The sequence below is a fragment of the Anser anser genome (genome assembly GCF_964211835.1).
Source record: "Anser anser genome assembly, chromosome: 7".
NCBI lineage: Eukaryota > Metazoa > Chordata > Aves > Anseriformes > Anatidae > Anser > Anser anser.
This window is the reverse complement of record NC_139727.1, coordinates 34,876,645-34,898,024: the sequence shown is the minus strand read 5'-3', so window position 1 is coordinate 34,898,024 and position 21,380 is coordinate 34,876,645. Positions and strand designations below refer to the sequence as shown.

Genomic DNA, 21,380 nt, shown 5'->3' with positions numbered 1-21,380 from the left:
TAGATAGAAGGTTCTGTCAAATATAAATGGGAAAAGGGAGCACCACTGGCTTAAGCCATGAAGATACAGTGAAAAGCTTAAGGCAAAGGTAAGGAAGCATATCACTTGCTAACACAAGGTCCATTCAAAGTGGTGGGTGAAGAAGCTCAGAGGGTGGCCCCTGGATTCTAACGCTGTTCATGATGACTTCATTAGCGAGGCTCAACCAGTTATAGCTCCAATGACAAACTTTCATGGAAATTCCTGTATTAGAAACAAAGAAGGAAGCATAAAAGACAAAGGTATATATCCAGCAAGAGATTGTAACACAGGGTAACTGTTTTCATTTTTATTTACTCCAACAAGAACTAAGTCTGACTGCACGGCTCTGCTTTCAGACAGAGGTAAAATCACTGAGCACATCTCTAACGCAATAGAGAACACAACTGACAGAGCAGACTCAGGAGACTTCTAGTGTAGGGGAGAAGGCTTCAGAGCTGCAAATACTAATCAGAAGCTAAGTTCTGCTCTCAGTCACACTGGAGAAAGTTCAAAATAATTACCCCACTGACTTCAGTGGAGTGATCCTAAATTTATATTACTGTAAATGACAGCAAAAATTGGACCCAATGTACAAATAATTTATCTAAGGCCCTAAGTATAGTTGCACAATTCAATCTGTAAATAACGCCACTAACGCGCATATGGCTAATTTACATCTAGACTATGAGAACTTATCCAGTGCTGATTTCCAGGATGCTTGAAGCACTAGGCAGTGCCAAAATAAATTTGCAGTATTCCCATAGCCCTCGCAATCCTTCCAACTTTTGGTGTTGGGAAGATGCAGTACAGATATCTTGGAAAAGTCAAATTTTATCTGTTGTATGTCTGGGTATTGGATAATTCTTACAAAAAAAAAAAATAGCATAGAAGGCTGTCAAGCAGCACTCCATGTCTATTTGCATGAGCTCTGTAAGCTCTCTTCTCTCAATAAGTTGTTTTTATCTAATTTGTCTCTTACTGGGAGCAGAATTTTAGGAGCAGCTTGAGTTTTCTAAGAATAAACCATGCTTCAAAGAAAAGAGGGTTGTAAGCAACATTGGAGAAGAGTGCTTGGAGTACATACATTTAATGCACATAAAACTTAACTACAGCAATTTAATTCAGATTCCTTCTCTAATCACATATTTATATTAAGACCATGCTGAAGCCAAATTGAAATTTATATTGCTAGATGTCAATGATGATATAAAATCTGAACTATTCATCAACACAGCAAGCGAAAAAAACTCTCCCAAAATGCCAAATATCATTCTGAGATTTATACCAGCTCTGTGACATGGGGTGAAGAGTTAGAAAATCCATGTCTTGGTTTATCAGGACTTGAAAAGGATTCATGTCAAGTTAAAGTCTAACAAATACATAAAATTTCCTTCCTTCCTAAAACATTTTATGCTATGGCTATGTTATTTTATTTTACTTTTATTTTATTATTATTACTACTATTTTCCCCCCTTGTATCATCAGGGAATAAGGATTCTCCTGTTACCAACACATCGGAGGTGTTGAGACCCTGCAGTTAACTGCAGATTAATCACGGCTGACTCAGTGGTGCAGGTGGATTCCATTAGACCCTTCAACAACAGAAGAGACATGGGGTAGGCCTCTGGTAGGAGAAAATCTCTGGGAAGAAACTTTGGGGGCAGCTAAGCCTGGGAAAAAGTCTTGGGAATGAGGAGGAAGTTTAGGTGTGTTTTAGTTAAGAAGACCAAACTTTAAGAAGAAAGGCTGTTTTCACTCTTTCAAGCAGCACACGGTTTCTGCTTTAAGGTGGGTAGATACTTCACCGTCTTGCTGTAACTGCAAGCTTAGTACACAAAGCAACGTTGGAATTTAATGTATCTGCAAATAAGTTACTTTTACCTGGTCTCAGGTGGCAGCCTATTAATGTTGAATGTTTAGGTCTTGTAAACAATGGGAAAGAAGTTGAGAAGGGCAGAAGTCCAGTTATTAAAAACTTTTTTGGGGACGTAATTTTATGGTATTTGCTGAGGTTTTCCTTGAGAGTTGATAACTTTGGGATAATTTCTGAGGTAATGGTCTCTGAGATCCTTGGAGACCTATAAAGAGAGAATAAATGTATGATATATTTAAACCCAGAAAAAATACTTCTAAAGAAACCTCATACTCGGACAATGGTAAAAATCTATTATTTTTTTTTCTTCTTCTTTTCTAATTCAATGGGAAACCAGAAAGGTCATAATTTTCAAGTCATTTATTTATACTGCTAACACTTCTTAGTTCATGTCAAGTGCAAAAAAAAAACGATTATTCTCTGTAGAGAGGGCAAAATTATCCGTGACTCTCCTTATGTTATTTAAGTCCAGTTCCAATGCATGGAAGTTGTTTGCAACCCTCAAGCATTAGATATGTACTGCAAACAAGAAAAGAATGTGCAGATTTAGGTCTGAAAATAGATATCACACAGGCAATTTCTATTTCTAATGTAATTCTTTAGATTGAGCCTCAGTTTGTGTTTCTGTCTCTTTTAAATTGGGTGCTTCCCTAAGGGTTCACTTGGAGGTTTCCATTACATTTTAGGAGAACCAAAGAGAAATCTGGATCCAGCTCTCAGGGGCTGCATGTGCCTGGTGCCATCCCATGTGGAGGTCTGCCTGAAGGCAATGTGAATCCTCCCAGGTCTTGGGCAAGGCCATGGCCTTTTGGTGTGCCTGAGGTATCCTGTGGGTATTTTACGTTAGAAGTGCATGGGGAGTTTGCACAATTGGGATGCTTTGACAGAAAAAACAGAATGATTTGCCTGCCTATGGCTTATGCTAAAGCTGCTGAGAGCTAGGTGTCTCCATGGTTTTATAAAACTGAACTGAAGTCTAACGCAGACACCTGACTAACATCTTGAGACACAGGCAGTTTGGGTCAAATCTGGATGACTGGCAAGTTTAATTATAGCATTTGATGATTGTTTTACAGCATTTAAGCCTCTTTGAACTTCACAATGGATGACAGTGTTGAAAGGCTGTGAAAGAAGTTCAACGAAAAATGAACAAAAAAGATGATGGTTCCAACATTCTTAGTATTACCTGGTGTTTATTTGAAGTCCGATATTTTACATATTCTAGTGTAACTGTGACTCCAGATTTCTGGTTGAAAAGTACCAGATTTCAATTAAAACAAAGGACAATTCAATGTGCATTTGCCTATTTTAATCCTTCACCCTTTCTTTATGCACGCTTTTCCTTTGCTATTTGTTGTGCCATCCTTCGTGTACCAGTGAAGAATGAGGCAGGGAAGACCGAAGCTACATCCTAAGCAAAGAGGAGGAAAAACCCATACCTGGTGACAGAGGAGAAAGGCACAGAAGAAATGACAGTGGCAGTACCTGAGAGCTTCAAACCAGCAAGAAAGTGTGTGTATGGCTGTTGAGAGCTATAGGAAGATTCAGCCTACTGTTGAGGCCAAAGGCTGCTGGAGGATGAGATCTGACGAGACACAGGCCATAAGAGGGAAGGTGAAAAGTAAAAGGGACCATGCCAAGCGGGACATTGCCTAGCTCATCCAGCCTAAGAAAACCAAGAATCGCTGTTCTTGGGGATGCAGCATTTGGGTTCAGACCAGAAACACAATGAATATGTTCACCTAGCTTTTAATATTTCAATCAAAATACATTCAGCTTAACAATTTATTTTTTTTTCTCAAACCAAGAGAGCAGACAGAAACAGTAGCATGAGAAAAACTTTCCAATTCACTGTGGTTGGTTTGAGCCCAGCAATCTGATTTCTGCAATCAATTAATTCTACTGAATTCCTGAAGAAGTCAGTAATTGAAACAATAACAAAAGCTAAGATAAAGTTAACAAACAACTGTGTTCGGTCTCAAAAATTTGCATAGTCTCTCCAGTAAATGTGTAATCTGGACAGTTGCAACAGCTACTGAAAGTTAGTCGGCTAGGCTGAAAGCAGGAGCTTGCTGCATGTCTAGACAAAACCAGCCTGTACCTCACAACTGCATAATGTTCAAAACAAACACATCACCCAAGATCTGCCAACAAAGAATCATTCAGCAAATAATCTCAAAGAAGAGAGAGCATTTAAAAAAAAAAAAAAAAGGCAAAAAGCTTCCAAGCTTCCTACTTCATAAATAGAAGTCGGGGAGAAATTAAATCACCAGATTATCTGCTCCAGTTTACCACTGTAAACTGCTCTGATCCTCTTTAGCAAGTATGCAGCTGGAAATGAAAAGCAGAGGATCGAACAGCCTCGGAGCAGAGTAGGCTAAAAGATTTTCTTGCCTTTCTTGTGCAAGGGCAGCCAGAATATCAAGACTGATGTTTAATCAGATGTACCATTGGCTCAGTAATGAGAGTGGAGAGGGAATTTCAAATTACTGAAACTGACAAAAATCCACCGTAATTCTTGGAATACCCTTTTTTTTTTTTAAAATAAAAACATAAAAATTTAAAAAGCTGATCTTTTGGGCCAGAAATGCCTGGAAGAATGTGTAATAGAGATAGATGGCACACATGAGGATTAAGGTTCCATGTTAAATACGCTGTAGATATCCACTGTTGTTCTGTGATAATCGCTTTTTAAACTCTCTCATCATTGTACCTTGTTTTCTGTCCAAGTCCATTTATTGTGAGGATATTCAATCATGTCTTTTCTTCCAGTTCTTTTTTAAAGATTTTTGAGCTTAAAATGTTACGCTTGGAGCTTGCATTCAAAAGTATCTCCCTTGAGAGCTACATCGTGTTAAAAAGGATTTGGCCTCCAGGAAGCCTGGTAGCTCTTGTGTCCTTCTCTGCCTTGTCCTTCTCCCCTAACTCCCTCTACCCACGGAGGGCTGGAGGAAGACAGCTGAGAAAAGCAAGGCCAGACCTCTTGCTGCTGAAGAAAAGTCATCAAAGCTAGAACCTCTGCTCTCAGAAAGGCTTCTATGGTTCTGATTTGCACTATTTGTCCTGTCCTGGCTGCTCCTGCACCTCCTCTTTTTGAGGCAACGCCCCTTCTGTCATGTTCAGTCCACTTTGTAATTCCTTCCTAAATAAACCACTCAAAATAAACAGCTTTTTATGACTAAGATGCATTTTAGTGACATGAGCTAACTAGAAGAAGGAACGTGATGACCTTGACACATAAAAAGATGAGTGCTTTTCACGAGCAAGCATGAATTGCAGATCTTGCCAAAAACACAGCCTAAGGAAAATGCCTCTCTTTACCCAAGAGACATTTGAGTTTTAATTATCTCTTCCAGAGTCCCAGGACTTTCCTTCTCCTGTATCTATTTTTGTCTGCTTATTCTAATCAGCAAAGAGACAGTGACAAGAGAATTTATCCATCACCCCTCAGCTTCATGGTATCCTTCCCCACATGAACTGTTGCTTGGTTAGTGCCTGCTTCAAATTCAGGCAGAAAAAATGGTTTCTCAAAGATTAGTCATCCTCATTAGCATTCCCACTGTACTGCTAAGGCAACATATTTAATCTTAATGACCACTGATATTCCTGCACTGTTTGTCCTGCACCCACAATGCTTGGTCTCAATATGGAGGAAAAGCAAAAGTGAAGGAACATTACAGTCTCATCACCACAGCAGTGCACAGAAAACAAAATGGATTTTTCTAGTGTGATACTCGCTGAACCATGGACGGGGATGAGCAAAACCTACAGTGCATGCAGCCACTGAGTGGTGGCGGTGGTTTAGTAAATGGGAATCTGAGTCGTTTCTGGATTAATGCTCTAACATAGTGTCAGGGGATGCTGTGTTGCTGGAGATATCATTATTTAACTGAGATGTTTTGTCATTTATATTGCACGTTACATTCAAGAAGACAATGTCCCTATTCCAAAGAGGATGGAATCAAAAGGCTGGATTGCAGCTTGACCCTGGAGGGCTATAAGAGGGAATAAATTATATCTGGTGCACCTTTGAACAAAATTCACTCTAATTCACGGGAGTGGGTGAGCCGAGAGGTCCCCACTGCCTGCTCCGCCAGATGAACAGAGAGAGGGAGAGCAATGACAGGGAGAAAGGCTCCCCTCTGTTCTTCTCACATGCCAGGTTATGGACAAAGAGAAGAGGACTAATAATCTGTCACTGACTTTTAAATCAGGAACAGCAGACTGTGTATTGTGTTGGTATATTTTAGGCCGAGTTACAAAAGTTCCTTCACCTTCCCCTGTTCAGCTGCAAGCATATGTATTCAAGCTAGTCCCAATTTAGAAAGGCACGATAAGATGAAATAATAGAATACCAATAAAATTCAAGGAAAAAGCACAAATCCTGCCCGCTGTAAGAGTTCATAAAACTTTTTCTATGCACAGCATGCAAGACGTGATTTCTGACTTAAATTTCTGATTAAATAAATACGTTCTGCCTACCTAAAATTCATTTCTTGTTTTCATTTGATAATTGCATCATGCTTGGTTTAGATTTGATGCAATGAAGAATACTCCATTAAAACAGAAGTTGTATGTGGTAAAATTCGTTTAAAAAATAATGTGATTTACATATGTTTTACTGGTTCCCCAGTGTTTTTTCCCCATGACCTCAGTCTCCTGCAGAACACTTTTATCATTATCCTTCCTCACTCTCCCAGCCATTTGTCTGAAATACTGCTACACCATCCCCAAGCACAGCAATTCAGCCTGGGAACTTTGTTAACAACTTATTGTGACACGTTTTGGAAAGAAACCTAAGGATCTTAGGGACACTGGCAGCTGGAGAGGAGGGCAAGAAATTTCCAGGTGAGGGGTGAAGGTGATTTATCCCAAAGAGTTGATGTGCAGCCTTAATTTGATCAATGGTATCTCATCGTCATGGTTTCAGCTGGATAGAATTGATTTTCTTCATAGTGGCTGGTATGTTGTTTTTAAGTTAGGAGAAAAATAATGTTGATAACACACTGATATTTTAGTTGTTGCTGAGCAGTGCTTACAAAGCAGGTAGACCTTTGAAGGGACTGTGCCTCATGGAAAAGGCCATGCTGGAGCAGGTACCCCTCTAAAGGACTGTGGCCAATGCCTAAGTCCAGGCTGGAGCAGGGGCGACGGGAAGAATTCTTTGCAATTTTAAACCCTGTAGTCTGATCCGAAGGGACCAAGGGTGGAGATTTTGATGGATAAATCTTTAAATTATTGTAACTCTGAGTTGCATGTTCTGGGAAGTCCTATAGCAGGAACCACTTGAAATGTTGGAGGATGAGCCTCACAAGCAGCGGAGCAAGTGACCTGACCCGAGATGGCTTTGGTGACCAGTAATTCCACACAACATACTGCTTCTCCTGTCTTGAGCAACTACCATAACAGATAAAAGCTAAGTCATGGACTAAAAAAACTCCTTGGATATTTTATGGACATTTCACAGGGGTGGTCTACAGACTAAGGGAATATCAGTGTATTAATTGAAGAGTCGTGATTAACGAGGATTTATAGGAAAGTGTGGGACCTGAGCATGGCTTAAGTGGTATGGAATAAGGGGTGGATATTGTCTTTTTTTTTTTTTTTCTGGGATAGAGTTAATTTTCTTTGTAGAGGCTCAAATGAAGTTGTATTTTGGATTTTTGATGAAAACAGTGGTGATAACACACCGATGCTTAGTTGTTGCACAGCAGTGCTTACACAGAGGCAAGGACTTTCTGCACGGCCAGCCTTGGGCTGGGGGTGCACCAGGAGCTGAGAGGGGACACGGCCAGGACAGCTGGCCCAGGCTGGCCAAAGGGATGTCCCATACCTTATGGCATCATGCTCAGCAATAACAGCAGGGGTAAAGGAGGAGGAAGTGGGGGACATTTGGAGCGATGACGTTTGTCTTCCCTTGAAACCATTATGTGTGATGAGGTCTGCTTTCCTTGAAGTGGCTGAATGTGCCTGCTGATGGGAAGTAGTGAATGAATTCCTTGTTTTGCTTTGCTTGTGCACAGCTTTTGCTTTCCTGAGTACACTGTCATTATCCTCAACGCATGAGTTCCGCACTTTTGCCTTTCTGATTCTCTCCCCATCCCACTTGGGGAGAGTGAGTGAGAGGCTGTGTGGTGCTGAGCTGCCTGCTGGGTTAAACCACAACACTCACCAATACCAAACCAAGGCAGATAATTATAGCATTCATACTCTTCAAGAAACGCTACCCTAGCTAACTCATTTACATGCTTTTGTCTAAGTATGATCCCAAGAAATGTTCTGAAGTTATCATTTCCAACTGGACTATCTTCCGACAAGAACAAAAAGCAGATATGATGAGGAAGAGGAACTACATGCCAGTACCGTATTAATTATCAGAGCGTGCAGACAAACATCCAGTTCACAGTCAAAACTTAAGGGTCATCCAAGTAGTTATTTAAACTGTTAGAGATAACATGAGCCTAGGCTCGGCTTGAAAAGGGAAACTAATGACTGTGTGCAGACCAGCGATCCCCAACCTTTTCTGACCCTGGACAATAACTCGCTCAGCGTTATGTGTTGTGGGCAACATCATACTTTACTCTCCCTAATGGCCTTCAGTTTTAGCTTTTTAATTTCCTGTAGCTCAGAGCAGCAGGAGAAGGTCTCCCAAGCTTTTGTTGCTCACTAACCCATGGGCCACAGGCTGGGGACTCGTGAGTGAGGGGTGGTGGATGAAGTATTATCTGACTGGGCTGCTGATATCTCTGCTTGCTGTGGTTTACATGGGTGGGATACAGACCATACAGACCCTGGCAACCAATATTGTGGGCGGGGGCTTCTGTTTTTTGCAGAAGTGAAGTTAATGCCTGTGACTCTGCTTACAGGTGCATGTGCAGAAACACCCGTTGACTCCAGGTGTGCAACATCAACAAAACTGTGCCCTCAAAACGTCTGCCAGCTATCTTTGCTTCCTCACTTAAGTTAAATACACTTGTCAGGGTGGGGTAGGAAAAAAATTAAGAAGCCAAAAGTTCCAGGATTTCCCCAAGCAGCCTGCAGCAGGACAAGCCGGGCTGGGGCCGGCCTGTGAGCCCGTTCCTCCTCGGACCCCCGTGAGGAGCCTTCCCCGGGCTGATGCGGGTGAACTGCCCCCGGCCCCACAGCCGGGCGCCCGGGCGGCACCGGGCCCGGCCCCCCTCTCCTCTCAGCCCGGCCACGGCCGGCGGGGAAGGAGAAGGAGAAGGGGAGGCACCGCCCGGCTGTGGCGGTGGCGGCGGCTGGGAGGGGGCGAACCCTGCCCTCTGCCCTCTGACCGCCGCCGCCGCCGCCGCCGGCAGCATGGGGAAGGCGGAAGCGGCGGAGCCGGCCCGCCAGGCCCGTCAGGCCGGGGGGAGCGCGGCGAGAGGCTGAGGCGGCGGCGGGGCAGCGCCGGCCCGGCCCCGCGGCTCTGCCCGCCGCCCTCAGGCAGCACCGAGACCGTAAGGGGCCGGGGGAGGCCTGCGGGGGCTCCGCGCCGCGGCTGGGCCCGGGGCCGGGGGATGCCCTGCGGGCGGCGGGGCCGGCCGGGAGCGGGCGGGCGGGGAGCCGGGCCCCGGGCAGCGCCGGGCGGCCCCGGGAGAAGCTGGGGGCCGTGGACGGGAGGGAGAGGTGTCGGCGGGCCGAGGGGACGGGAATAGGGAGAGCGGGAGCCGGTAGGGCGTAGGATGGAGCCGCCGGTAGGGCTGCCGGGGGCCGGTCAGTGGCAGCCGTAGGCAGAAGTGCCGGGGGAAGAGCGCCCTGAGGCTGACAGGTGTCCCCGCTGTAAGTGCCCTGGACTCGGGTATTGCTGCTTCAAAGATGATGCTGGCAGAGCAAGCCCAGAAGTGGTTCCCAACTCACGTGCAAGTCACGGTTCTTCAAGCCAAAGGTCTGAAGCCCAAAGGCAAAGGTGGCACCAACGACGCTTACACTATCATACAGCTGGGCAAGGAGAAGTACTCCACCTCGGTAGCCGAGAAGACCCTGGATCCAGTATGGAAAGAGGAGGCCTCTTTCGAGCTGCCCGGATTACTCATGCAGGAGAACCCAGAAAGATACATCCTGTACCTGATTGTCATGCACAGGTCGCTGGTGGGGCTGGACAAGTTTTTGGGCCAGGTGGCAATCAGTCTGAACGATATATTTGAGGACAAGCAAAGGAGGAAAACAGAGTAAGTGACAGTTGTTTGGTTTTGTTTGTTTTCTCGTTATAACTTGTATTCCTTGTATGCATGCACTTTGGAGGGGGGATGGGAAATAGCCTTGTGATTAAGGAATTTTGAAATGAAATTAGGGCATTTCTTTCTTCTCTGGTGTGTTGAAAGCCCCAGGCATATACAGTTATGTCACTGGGGACTGACCTCTTCCAAAGAGAAGTTAACTGAAATCATAGTGGTCACCCAGCGCAGGGCAGGGCTGTCAATAACATTAACACTTTGTGACAGATTATTGTGTGCAACATGAGCTCATTACAGTCTGTTTTTCTAATGATTTCTTTTTTTGTTCTGCTAAAGGCAGTATCCCCATTCAGCTTGTACCTGTTTGAACCATGTATGAGACTCAGGCTCTGTTGAAGCCTGGTGTCATTCCCTCTAAAAATGTTTTTCTTCAATCGCTGCAACCAAGTGTCTTTAAATATTTTATATTTATGTTTTAGTGGTCAATGAACTGTGACTTAATGAAGGCTTCCCACAGCAGTGTGGTAGTTTTCTGATCCTGATTAGTCTTAGGCCACGATCCTGCAAGCAGGCCTCTACAGAGAAGACAGAAGAGAAATTTCTGCCATTGTAGTAGCCTCCATCATTACCTACAGAATACTTTTCAAGTAAAAATGTTGTTTGCCAGCAAATTCAGTCACTAGAATGCAAAAAATAAAAATATAATTAAAAAAAAAAAGCATCACAGCAATTTATTAGACTGAGCAGTAAATGTATCTAACTTGTTCTTGTGAGTCTGTTTTTTAGCTAAACTAGTAAAATTGTTAGCATCTCTGGGGGGGGAATGGTTGCACAAAGATGTCTGGTGCCAGTGTGATTTATCCTCCAAAGGGTATGGGAATAACTGTATAGGTGTAAGGGTACTGCTAGCATGCTTGTGACTATATTATTTATGTCTGGTTTAGCTAGATTTGTCCCACAGAAGGTGTACAAGAACAGCATGGAGAGACCTCTAAGCAAGCTGTGAGTGGTCAAAGATGTTCTGCAGCAGTTAAGAAGTTCCTGCCCCAGATGTCTTTCTTCCTTCATCTCTCATCAGTAGAGTAGAAAGGAACCTGTGCCCAAACCTCAGCTGGTAAAACCAATGTTAGGCATTTTTACTGTTAGAGGTATTTCTTCTGCTAGAGGTGGTGGTTTATGGTGAGATGGTGGACTTTGCATCAGTGACTAAGACTCTGGCATCGTTTATCTTTTGCTGACTGTGCTGTGGAGGCGTCAACCTCCAGCAGAGTCGGAGCAGACAGTTGGAGGCGGCAGTCAATGCAGCAACACTAGCCAGATCTTGTTGATCAGAGCCTGAAAACCATCTCAAAACCTGGTTCTGCTTATGTGGAGTGGTGGTTGAGGTTGAAGGAGCACCAAAGACAGGTCAAAGCTGTCTTTGCTTTGTGTTGTGTTTTTTTTTTTTTTATTTTAACTGAATTTTTAACAAAACAGTATGTTCCCTAACCATATAACAGGGAACAACATGTCCATAAAGAATCTCTTGTGGGTCTGTAGTGCAAAGTAATACACCTTTTAATTGCTTATCTTAAAAAGATAGGGCAAACCAGTAGCGGTACAGTTATCTTTTTGCAATACATGTTAATGCCTCTAGCCCTAGGGTCTTAATTTCTGTTTACACTTGGTTCAAAAAGTTTCAGTGCTCTTCAGACATAGATCTTAAATATTCTTTTAATCATCAGCCATAATTATCTTGGAAGTCAGTAGACAACTGCTTTAGGTTAAACACCTAGCTGCTCTGCAAGAAAAAGGTGAATGAATGACGTAAAAGTGCTACTAAATGTGAAAACTTTGTCAAACTAGATAAAAATATGTATTCACGAACTGTAGGAAAATATGTAAATTATTCATGTATTACTGTGAATAAGAAAACCTATTTCCCTTTGGGGATCCAGACACTTCTGCATTAATTTTAGTAAAAATAGTGTTGGAGTGTTAAAAAATTATCTCAAGAATTTGTAACTGGCGAAATTAACATAGTCCTTGTCAGTTCAATAAATATTCAGATCCTGCCAGTACTTTTTACATGAAGTTGTGCTTAGCCTGGTTTCATATGTGTTCGTTGCTCTTTCATTTCTTTCTCTGAAGTGTGAGAGAAGAACTCCTGCTACGTAAATGTGCAGCGATGCTTCCCCAGACCACCACTGAAAACGCGAGGGCTCCCGAGAGCGCTCCGCGCTGCCTGCGAGCTATGCTTCACCAGACAGGGGACCGTTGGGAAACTTTTACAAACAGCCTAAGTCCTGTTTTCAGGAGTTACTTGAGCATTTAAGATTGCAGATCTTATTAGAAGCTGATGGGTGTTAGGCTTCTAGAGCCTAACAGCCCTACTTGTAAAAGTCTCGCGTGTAAAAGCGCGGCTAGATGGTTGCTTGGAGTTTTGGCAGCACGTGCTCTCTGACTGCTGATTTAAACTCTTACGAGGTAGGAGCCATCGAAAATCCACTTTCCTATTGTGGTCTTTATATGCTTAGAAACCAAGAAAAATGTGTCCCTTGGAAAATCGTTTTGGAAAAAAAAAATAACGTGGTCCTTAAGCATTTAGATGTTTTTGAAAAGTTATTGTGGTTGTCTCCTTTTATGCCTTCGTGAACGCATGTCTGCTGTTGCTGTTTCCCATAAGCGTTAGCTGGAGATGTAGATGCAATATTTGAAAGTGTGTGTGAGAGGGAGGCAAACTTTCAAGAAAATACTCACAAATGTGATCTCAAAAAAATGCTTTTTTTTTCCTTTTATTAAATCCTTTTTGATACAAAATATTCCTAGTCCTAAGTTGGCAGTAAAGTAAGGGTGATATATTTGGACCTGAAGACCATCTAGCTGTGACTGTGGTATGGGAAGTGAGATACCCAGTACCTTTCAAGACTGAGTCCAATGTCTTTATTACCGAAGCATTTGATGGTTGAAAGCTATATTCATTGTTTCAGAAACACTAATCTGTTTTATTAAGCAATGTTTTTACTTTCAAATATGTTCAACAGGCTTGTGGTGTTATTAAATCCAGAGTTATTTTCTTATGTTGATGTAACCTTAACATTTCTTGCTTTGTTTGGGGATGAATGAGATCCAGTTATTTGATGAAGTGTCTATTGGTAATATTTCTACTTTTTAATATATTTAATAGCTTCCTCTTTCCAACACAGCTGTACATATGGTGCTGTAAGAGACAGACTCAAGAGTCACCAGGGTATTGCAAAAAAGATATTTAATATTCTACACAATGCTGAACCCTGTCAGCAATTCCCTAGTGCTTTCTTAGTAAGGAGGTATGAGAAGTGAAGGCTACCAGCTGATTTTGAATTCCTAGGAAGAGTACGGGGTGTGTGACATTCAGCTCTTTGTATTTTTTAAAAAATTTATTTAATATTTGATAATTTGGAAGAAATACCCTTACAAATTCACTGCAGCTTGAAAAACATGCTAGAGAAAAATAATCCTTTTTTTTATGTATAACGCTTTTTGTTTGTTGCTTGTGACACCTTAAGAAAAATACTTTCTGCAGTGAAGTTTTTAGGCAGAGGCCTCACGATAAGATTTGCGTGTCTGGTGTTCTAAGAAACTTGCTCTGGCAAAGGGTTTAATGAAACAAAGCAACGATTTAGTATAATTTGATAGTGAAAGTTCTGTATACACCATCATGCAATGTCCTTTTTCTTCCTAAAACCGATGATTTTTCAATTTCTTAAAAGTGAAAATTCCTGGAACAGTTAGATCCAGATGCGGCTCAGATGGTCATCTGCTAGGTTTCTTCCAGAGACCTCAGCCAAAGCATCTGCAGGATCCTAGTTCATTTTCTTTCTGCCTTTGTGAAAAAAAAAAAGTGCCCATTGCATCGTGGTAGCTTTGTAAATTTGTCTCTCTGGCGACTCTGCTGTAATTAGAAATGGGCAGGCTCTTTTTACTCTTTCTGTTCATTTCTCCAGGCTTGAAAACTAGGCTCCAGATGTCAGGAGTTTTTAGTGAGTTTATTTAACTGTTTGAGAAACTTGGGAGATACGGCTTCATTGGAGGTATATTGAGCATAATTCTTCTGATCGTAGATTTCTACCATAGTTTAATTTTTTTTGCAGTAAAATCCCATGGCAATTTTCCTTTTTATTCATACTGGTAAATACATTGCCTTTTTTTTTTTTTGGCCTGCTATTCTAGAACAAATACACCTCTTCCGCTCTCACAGTTAAATTTAAATGACGACGGGTGACTGTGTTGTTTTAAAGTGTATGTATATTTTTGTAATTATTTCAATTCAGTTATAATTCATAGTTGCCTTAATACTGCTGGTGATCTGACAATGCGTAACATCAAAACACATTTTTGAATTACTATGGAGTAAAAAATACCCATTTACTGACATATCTTAATTTACTGCAGTATTTTTCAGTAGCTTTCTTAATGACTGCTTAGTGTGTTTTTTTTTTCCCCTCCTGTGTGCTAAATGAGCACAACAACAGAAAAAAAGAATTTTCATTAGCTTTCACCATGATATTACTTATTTCATCAGCATTCATTTGCTCCTTGTTGTCCTCTAATTCCACATTATTTATTGTCCATTCCTTTATTAGCTTTCCTGGAGAGCTAATTTTATTATACCTTCAGCTGATTTAAGGTGCAACACTTCTCTGGAAGGGTAAATCTAGAGGGGGCAGGCCGTAGTAGAGTTGTTATTTCTTAAAGATTTTTTTTTTTTTGGAGGAGACATTTTTGGTATGTGACTTATTTCCCCTTCTCCCTGGTTTCTGTAATACCTCAGCCTCCTCTCCGCACCGTCAAATTGCAGCAGTATTGACAAAAATGTTTATCTGAGCAGAGTACAGTAAAGGAGTCTTGGCGTTATCTAAGATGTTTGTCCGCTGTGTACGTTGGCCATATAAAAGAGTCACAAACAACTTCTCATGAAGCGAATCACAAAAATTGAAGATTGACCTCGATCAATACCACTTCACATTAACGTACGTGCTTCTCCTTATAACTGCTGAGCTTCCTGAAACAGAGGAAAATGTTGTGACTTCCTCCAAATTAATGTGAATTCTTTCTCATCAGCCGCCCTCTTTTATACGGAGAGGTTCCCCCTTCGCTTGCCTCTGCCCTGTCCTCTCTCATCTGCAGCAGCGTGAGCAGGAGGCAGGCTTCCAGTGCAGCTTGGATCGAGTCAGCAAACAACTGTGAATAAACAGAAAGCATGATTGTGGGGGGGCTCAGTGCTCGTCAAGGAACACTTTTATAAATAATTATACAAAACATAATAAATATTATTTACTAATTTTGAGCCTTACGTTTATTTCAAACCAGAACAATGCATTCTGGCTCATTTTACAGTCTTAAATTTTAGTGGAAATGGCAGGCTGTAACATAAATTATCAAAATGTTGTGGTTAAAGCAAGAGAGAAAAACTCATTCTGCTCTAGTCAAAAGTGGGAAGAGTGGTAATTACAAAATTTCTTAAAGGTACAAAAAGAATAAGCAGTGTGGAGGATCTATATGGATTTGTTCTGTTGCTTTTGTGGTAGCACTCAGGAAACAAACAAACAAAACAAAAAGGAGGAAAGTTAGTAGTGGGGAACAAACAGAAGAAAAAGCTGCTTATGGGGAAAAGCAAAAAGTGGAGCCCAGCTGTAGCTTCAACATAGCAATATTTTAAAATCAGCTAGCAATATTCCCAGCATTTAGGTTTCGACAACAACTGTGAGCGTATATCCCGAATAAGTCATAATTCTGACTCAGAGCCTGAGTGCCATCTGGACTGCAATACTTCTGCGCTCCAGTTTCTGTGCACACACGCATGCTTCCACACACACAAGTGAAATAACTCGCCTTAATCCTCATACCTTCACTTATTTTGTTTCTGAAATTAAAGTTTTCACACACAGTCTTCAGCCAAAACAATAAATAGTGTAAACGAAGACCGGTTTAATTACTTTGATTCCAGCTGATGTTAGCTAACCCCTTTGTACGGGTATTGTAATATGTGTCAGCTCCCATATGTTTTGTGGTGTTACAATGTCAGTCTGTAATATTTATTTTTAAACTCTACTTTGTATATCTCATTTCGGTTGGCTTCCAGAAAGTAATAGTATTCATCTTTGTGAATGTCATCACTTATCTTAATAAATAATCCATTTTCTTCTTCATTTCCCCTCATGCGCTATGGAGGCTGGGCTCAGTCCCTTGCCTTAATTTTCCTACTTTTCCACCTTTTAAGTAAAACTCTTGAGTATCCGAGTGACTTACTGGGAAAAAATACCTTCTGCATTTTTTTAAGTGTGTTTGCTGCTAATGAATGTGCTAGACAAGTCTGGGCTTTGGATGCTGCTTTTTAGCCATTAGCTGAGGACATTTATGTTACTGAGATTTGGTGGAGTAAATTTCTTCAGTGTATCTAACTCAGACAAATGTAATCTAACATGAAGTAGTTCCTTCCCATGACGGCTGGTGGGCATGTTCTGTCACTGGGATTTTGGTGGTGTTTTTAGGGGTAGTTTGATAAGTACCTACTGACCTCCTCATAACTGCGTAGCAGAGTGAAGTCACTTACCAGGTCAGGCTACTGCTTTTAGCCGTGAAGTCAAGGTTAGAAACAGAATTAATTCAGTAATTTCACAATTAAAATCAGGGTTTTGCAAAAATCTTTGATTCAAACTAAAAATTACAGCAAAGGGATATTAGATCAACTCAGTAGGTATTTATGGAGTGAAAGCAGAATGCCATATTTGCGAAGCAGTGAAATGAGGGGGAAAATTCCTTTTTTTTGCTCCCATCTTCAGCACTGGCAAGGAAACTGAGTCAGAAGATCCTCTCTTTCACACGCAGGTTGAATGTGCTGGCTAGAAGACTTCTAATGCCTGTTGAAGTTGGTAGATAGGTATCCCAGTGGTTTTGGAGGCTTATAAAGTTGTATATAATTAAAATAGATGGTGATTTTTCATGCCTATACTGTTAGTCACGTATTGAGCAGAATAGCTTGAGTGACACTTCTTAAAACAAGAGGAGGACCAAGTCTTGGAACAGTCAAATTCCATGGCAGTGTTTGAAGGTAAGACACCATGACATCAGCTTCCTGCTGTTAGTAGGGGAGGAATAAGATACTGTTTTCAAAACATTTGTTGGATGTAGGATGAAGAATAACGGGAGTAGTAGAGGTAAGCAAGAGTGAGTTGGAAAACCGAGTACATGGAAGGAAAATGAAATCAGCAAAAGGGGAATAAAAGAAAAGTTGAAGAAATTGTGTTGAAAATACAAATATTTGTAGATCACTAGTTATTTGGGTGGAATTAAGCAGACTAGATTTTTTGTAACTTATTAATAGTAACTTACTTTACTTTTCTCCTTTACTCTTCCTGTCTGCCTTTCCTAAGGTGCAGGATTCATTGCCACTCATACCATACAATTTTCTTTAATAATATGAAGAAGATTGTTAGCGTCTCTCCCAGAAATAAGGGAGCTTTCTTTTTCCACCCCTAATTGTAGGCGTGGCCAAAATTAAGTAATTTTGTCATGGTTAGAAAATTGCCACATTTCTTCAGATTGGGGCTTTGCTTTTCAGGGCAGGCTGAGCAACAGGATTTTTCCTATTCAGCCATGAATCCTGATCTCTTTATGTGTTCAAAAAATTGCCAGCGTGTAGACTGACAGTTTATATAATACTTACAAAATAAAAATGATCAGAAACCTGTGCAAGACAGGGAAAGCCCATTAGCACACTCAAAACCATATGAGAAAAAGAAGCAATGGTTCTTCTGATGGAAACCATAGGGGAGAAGAAGAAATTAGAGGGTGTATGGAGGATGTTGTCCTACAGAACATTGGAAGGTGAGAGCAAGAAGTATGAATGTGATTCAGGAGGCAGTAGGGCTTCCTTTGAAGTTGAGAAAATTTGCCAGACTTTGTACAAGGTCTGTTTAAATAAAGACTGTCTGCAAGACTGGATGTAATATTTGGTTATTAAATAAAAGGGCATCTGCTCTCATAAAAGCCACCCTGTTTTGTTCGTGTATGTTATTGGCTATTTTCCTACTTTGTTCAGGCTTTCTATAGAATAAGCTTATGGCAGCCTGACAAATGGAGCATTTATTGTGGCTAAAAGTACTGTAAACAAAACTAAAATAGCAAGTTTTATTGGCTTTTATAATACATTACAATTTTTAAAATTGGCAGTGGTATAGTGGAATTTAGTATTTTAAGATCAAAATGTTATCTGAAAACAGTGGACTTCATTTTCCAATTCTTTTTTCTATTATGTACAGCACTGTTTTTCTATTTGTTGCTCACGCCCATGTGTTGTAGAAACAGATTCTAATAAGAAACATTTACAGACTCGCTTATTCACGTGCAGCTCCACACAAATGCATTGCTTGCATTTGTTCTCATCTGTTTAAAAAAATAATTATTTGCCTTTGAATTTGAAGAAAATCATCGAGTCTGCTTCTCATATTGTCCTGTTATGAGCTGAAGCATATGGAACCTTCATTGTAAGTTAATCAAGATAAACTCTCCAAGGTAACAAAAAAAACCCTCCTTGAAATGCCTATAAAAATTAAATGTATGTGTTTTATACACAGACCTGATCTAGCAATCATTCTTCAAATAGAAATTCCACTGAAGTCCAGAGGAATTTAGCTAGAGTAAAAAGTTTATGATTAAATTCTATTGGAATCAGAAATAGCGTTGAGCCTGGTCCCACCAGGTACAAGGTCCAGTCCCTCGTGCATCTCTGTCTCACTAGGGTAAGGAGAGTTTCTTTGTTTTCCCAGCTGAACTTAGTTTTGGTGTAAAGTTCTTCAAAGTCTGCTTTGAAAACAAACGTACAATCCACAGATGTCGATGTATGAGCTGTGTACCGAAATTCTCTCCTTCAGACCTGGTGAATGTCAAAACAGTATGCGTAGGTATACCATTAGTGGGGGGGTGCTGATAGCGACACGGGGTAGTTGTTAATTCATGATAAGAATGTAAATAATTGGGTTGAATTAAGTTTTAAATGAAAAGTCTTTCTTCAGCACACCAAAAGCTGAAGAATTTGTGTCTTGATACTGTTCTAAAACAAGTTAGCATGTGTCATACGTGTTTAAAGTTTCAGTTATTTCTAACTAGAAACATGAAAATTCGTGAATCTTATCGGAGATACAATATTGTTTGAGAGATAAGAGGGGAGGGAAAGGGAAAATGTTTCTTTACCGTCTAGGTGAGCTAATAAATTTGAATGTCAAAAAGTCATAAGCCTTATATATATATTTGTCTACTATGTAAGCAATCATGGACAGGGCTTTCTCTTTTTTTTTTTCTTGTTGTATTTTTCACACAGACAAAATCTGTAGAGATCTATAAGCAAAGGCTTTGCTTGATTGTTACACATATTTTAATTGCTCTTTTTTAAAAAAAGAACGTATGAACATAATTTCTTTTAAAGAAGAGTTTTAAAGGAAGCAGCCTATCTTGTCTTCCAGTTTTTGTGATGTTATGCATCATAAAAAAGAGTCAGTCACTCTTGTTTCTGCTGTGTATGTTTTCTTTAGAGACTGTAGATGAATTAAAGAGTTTCTGGAATCAGTTACCAAGAAGTGAAATTTTATTAACTAAAAGGAAAAACCATCCATCTTTTTCAGACGCTTAACATATTTCAGTTTTTGCTTTTCATTTAAAATACATAAGCGAAGTTATCTCACAGCAGAAGGAAAACTTTTAGGAAGCAAGTTTAATCATCCTTCATTAATTGTCCTTTTTGAACTCCTGGACCTGCTGGTCTGGGTTCATGTTGTCCAGTGTCAGGACAGAGTGTCAGGACAGTGTCTGATATTTCTTAATTATTCTGTTTTACTGTGGTATATAAAACATTTTGGATGTCACAAGGCAACAATAAAGTCCATAATACTCTTTACCTTTTCATTGTTTCTTTGGAAGGTCACTTTTGAAAGTATTTTCTCAACTCAAAAAATAGTATCTCTCCCTGAAAACTTGATTTCAGCTGTCACCTTTAAAAACATTTATGAAATCTGAAAGGAAATTGAGGGCTATTTTTCTCCTTCTCTGACCTTGTTTTGTGTGTTTGGCAGTATTGAATAATGTATGTATAACTGCATAATCAATTTTGCATCTGCGTTGATAGGCAATTTCATTTCTTAGTCTCCGGTTCAAATGTTACTTGGTCATGATGATGTACGGTTGTGCTGGGATGCGTGCGTTGCTCCTGGCAATGCGTTACTACACGGAACCATCTTACAGTAACTGTTGGGATGCTGCTACTCCAGTGTTTAGCTGTTTTTTTTACTGGTCTAACTTGTGTAAGCACAGAGCTAAAATACATATATTGTATTCATATATTTTGAAATTAGTAATTCCATAAATTGTGAGGGATTTGTGCACTTTTTCGGGACTTAAGGTTTAGCATCATCTCTACAGGTAGAAGAGCTTGTCCTTTAGGGGATTTGTTCTCTCCTCCCCAACTTTTGAGGGAGGTTGAGAAGTGGTATATTGCTTTTCCTTCACGGTACCAACCAAATAAGCCATTGAGCACTTTAATACTTAGAAAAAGTCTCAATACTTAGAAAAAGCCTTGAGTGGAGGTTTGAGACATGGTTCCAAAGCCTGTGGAAATAGTCCTAAAGTTAATCCTGTTGGTGACCTGCAAAAGATGGGGCAAGTGTTAGATACCCAACCCTACGTGCTCGCTGTTCTGCCACTGCTGCTTGTGGAGATGCTGTCGCTGTCAGCAGGGGTTGCAGTTGCAAAACCAAAATGATGATTGTAAATCATTCCAAGGTCTCAGATATTTTCTTGGTAGTGCAGTTGACATGAATTGTTACCAGTGGTTAGAAGGAAGGGACAGAGAGGAAGAACGTTTGCTAGCACATAAACTGAGGCAAAATCAAACGAGAATAGGTTAATGAATCAAATCCTTGGCACATAGTAAACATTTGTCTAATGCATCTCAGGTAAATAAGGGCTACTTGAAAAATAGCACTGATCCTTTAATAGTACAATAAAATTTGTTTGTATCTATAATTAATGAGGTACAAATTATCTGTAAGCAGATGTGAGCCCATTGGCTTTGGTGAAGTTTAGTAAGCTTCCACTGAGTTGACTTTGGTTTTTGCAGCAAGTGAATAGTGCAAAGAGCTTCATGCCTCTTTAGTTATTAAATGCTTCTTCTTTCAAAAACAAATATGGACTAAAAAGCTTTTCAATACAGGAATATTTTGATTTTTGGTATGGAATTTGGTTTTCCTATTTTTAATTATACTAGCCAGACATTAACCAACTAACTAGAATTCAAT

General features: G+C 40.5%; 1 protein-coding gene across 1 annotated transcript in view; it reads left to right on the top strand.

Annotated features, from left to right (window-relative positions):
• Positions 1–9,471: 9,471 nt before the first annotated feature.
• RAB11FIP2 (RAB11 family interacting protein 2) overlaps positions 9,472–21,380 on the top strand; it is a 35,629-nt gene continuing 23,720 nt past the window's right edge. The window contains exon 1 of the mRNA XM_083843630.1: positions 9,472–10,065. Coding sequence (XP_083699756.1) covers positions 9,713–10,065 — 353 coding nt within the window. The 5' untranslated portion in view covers positions 9,472–9,712. The remainder of the gene's footprint in view (positions 10,066–21,380) is intronic.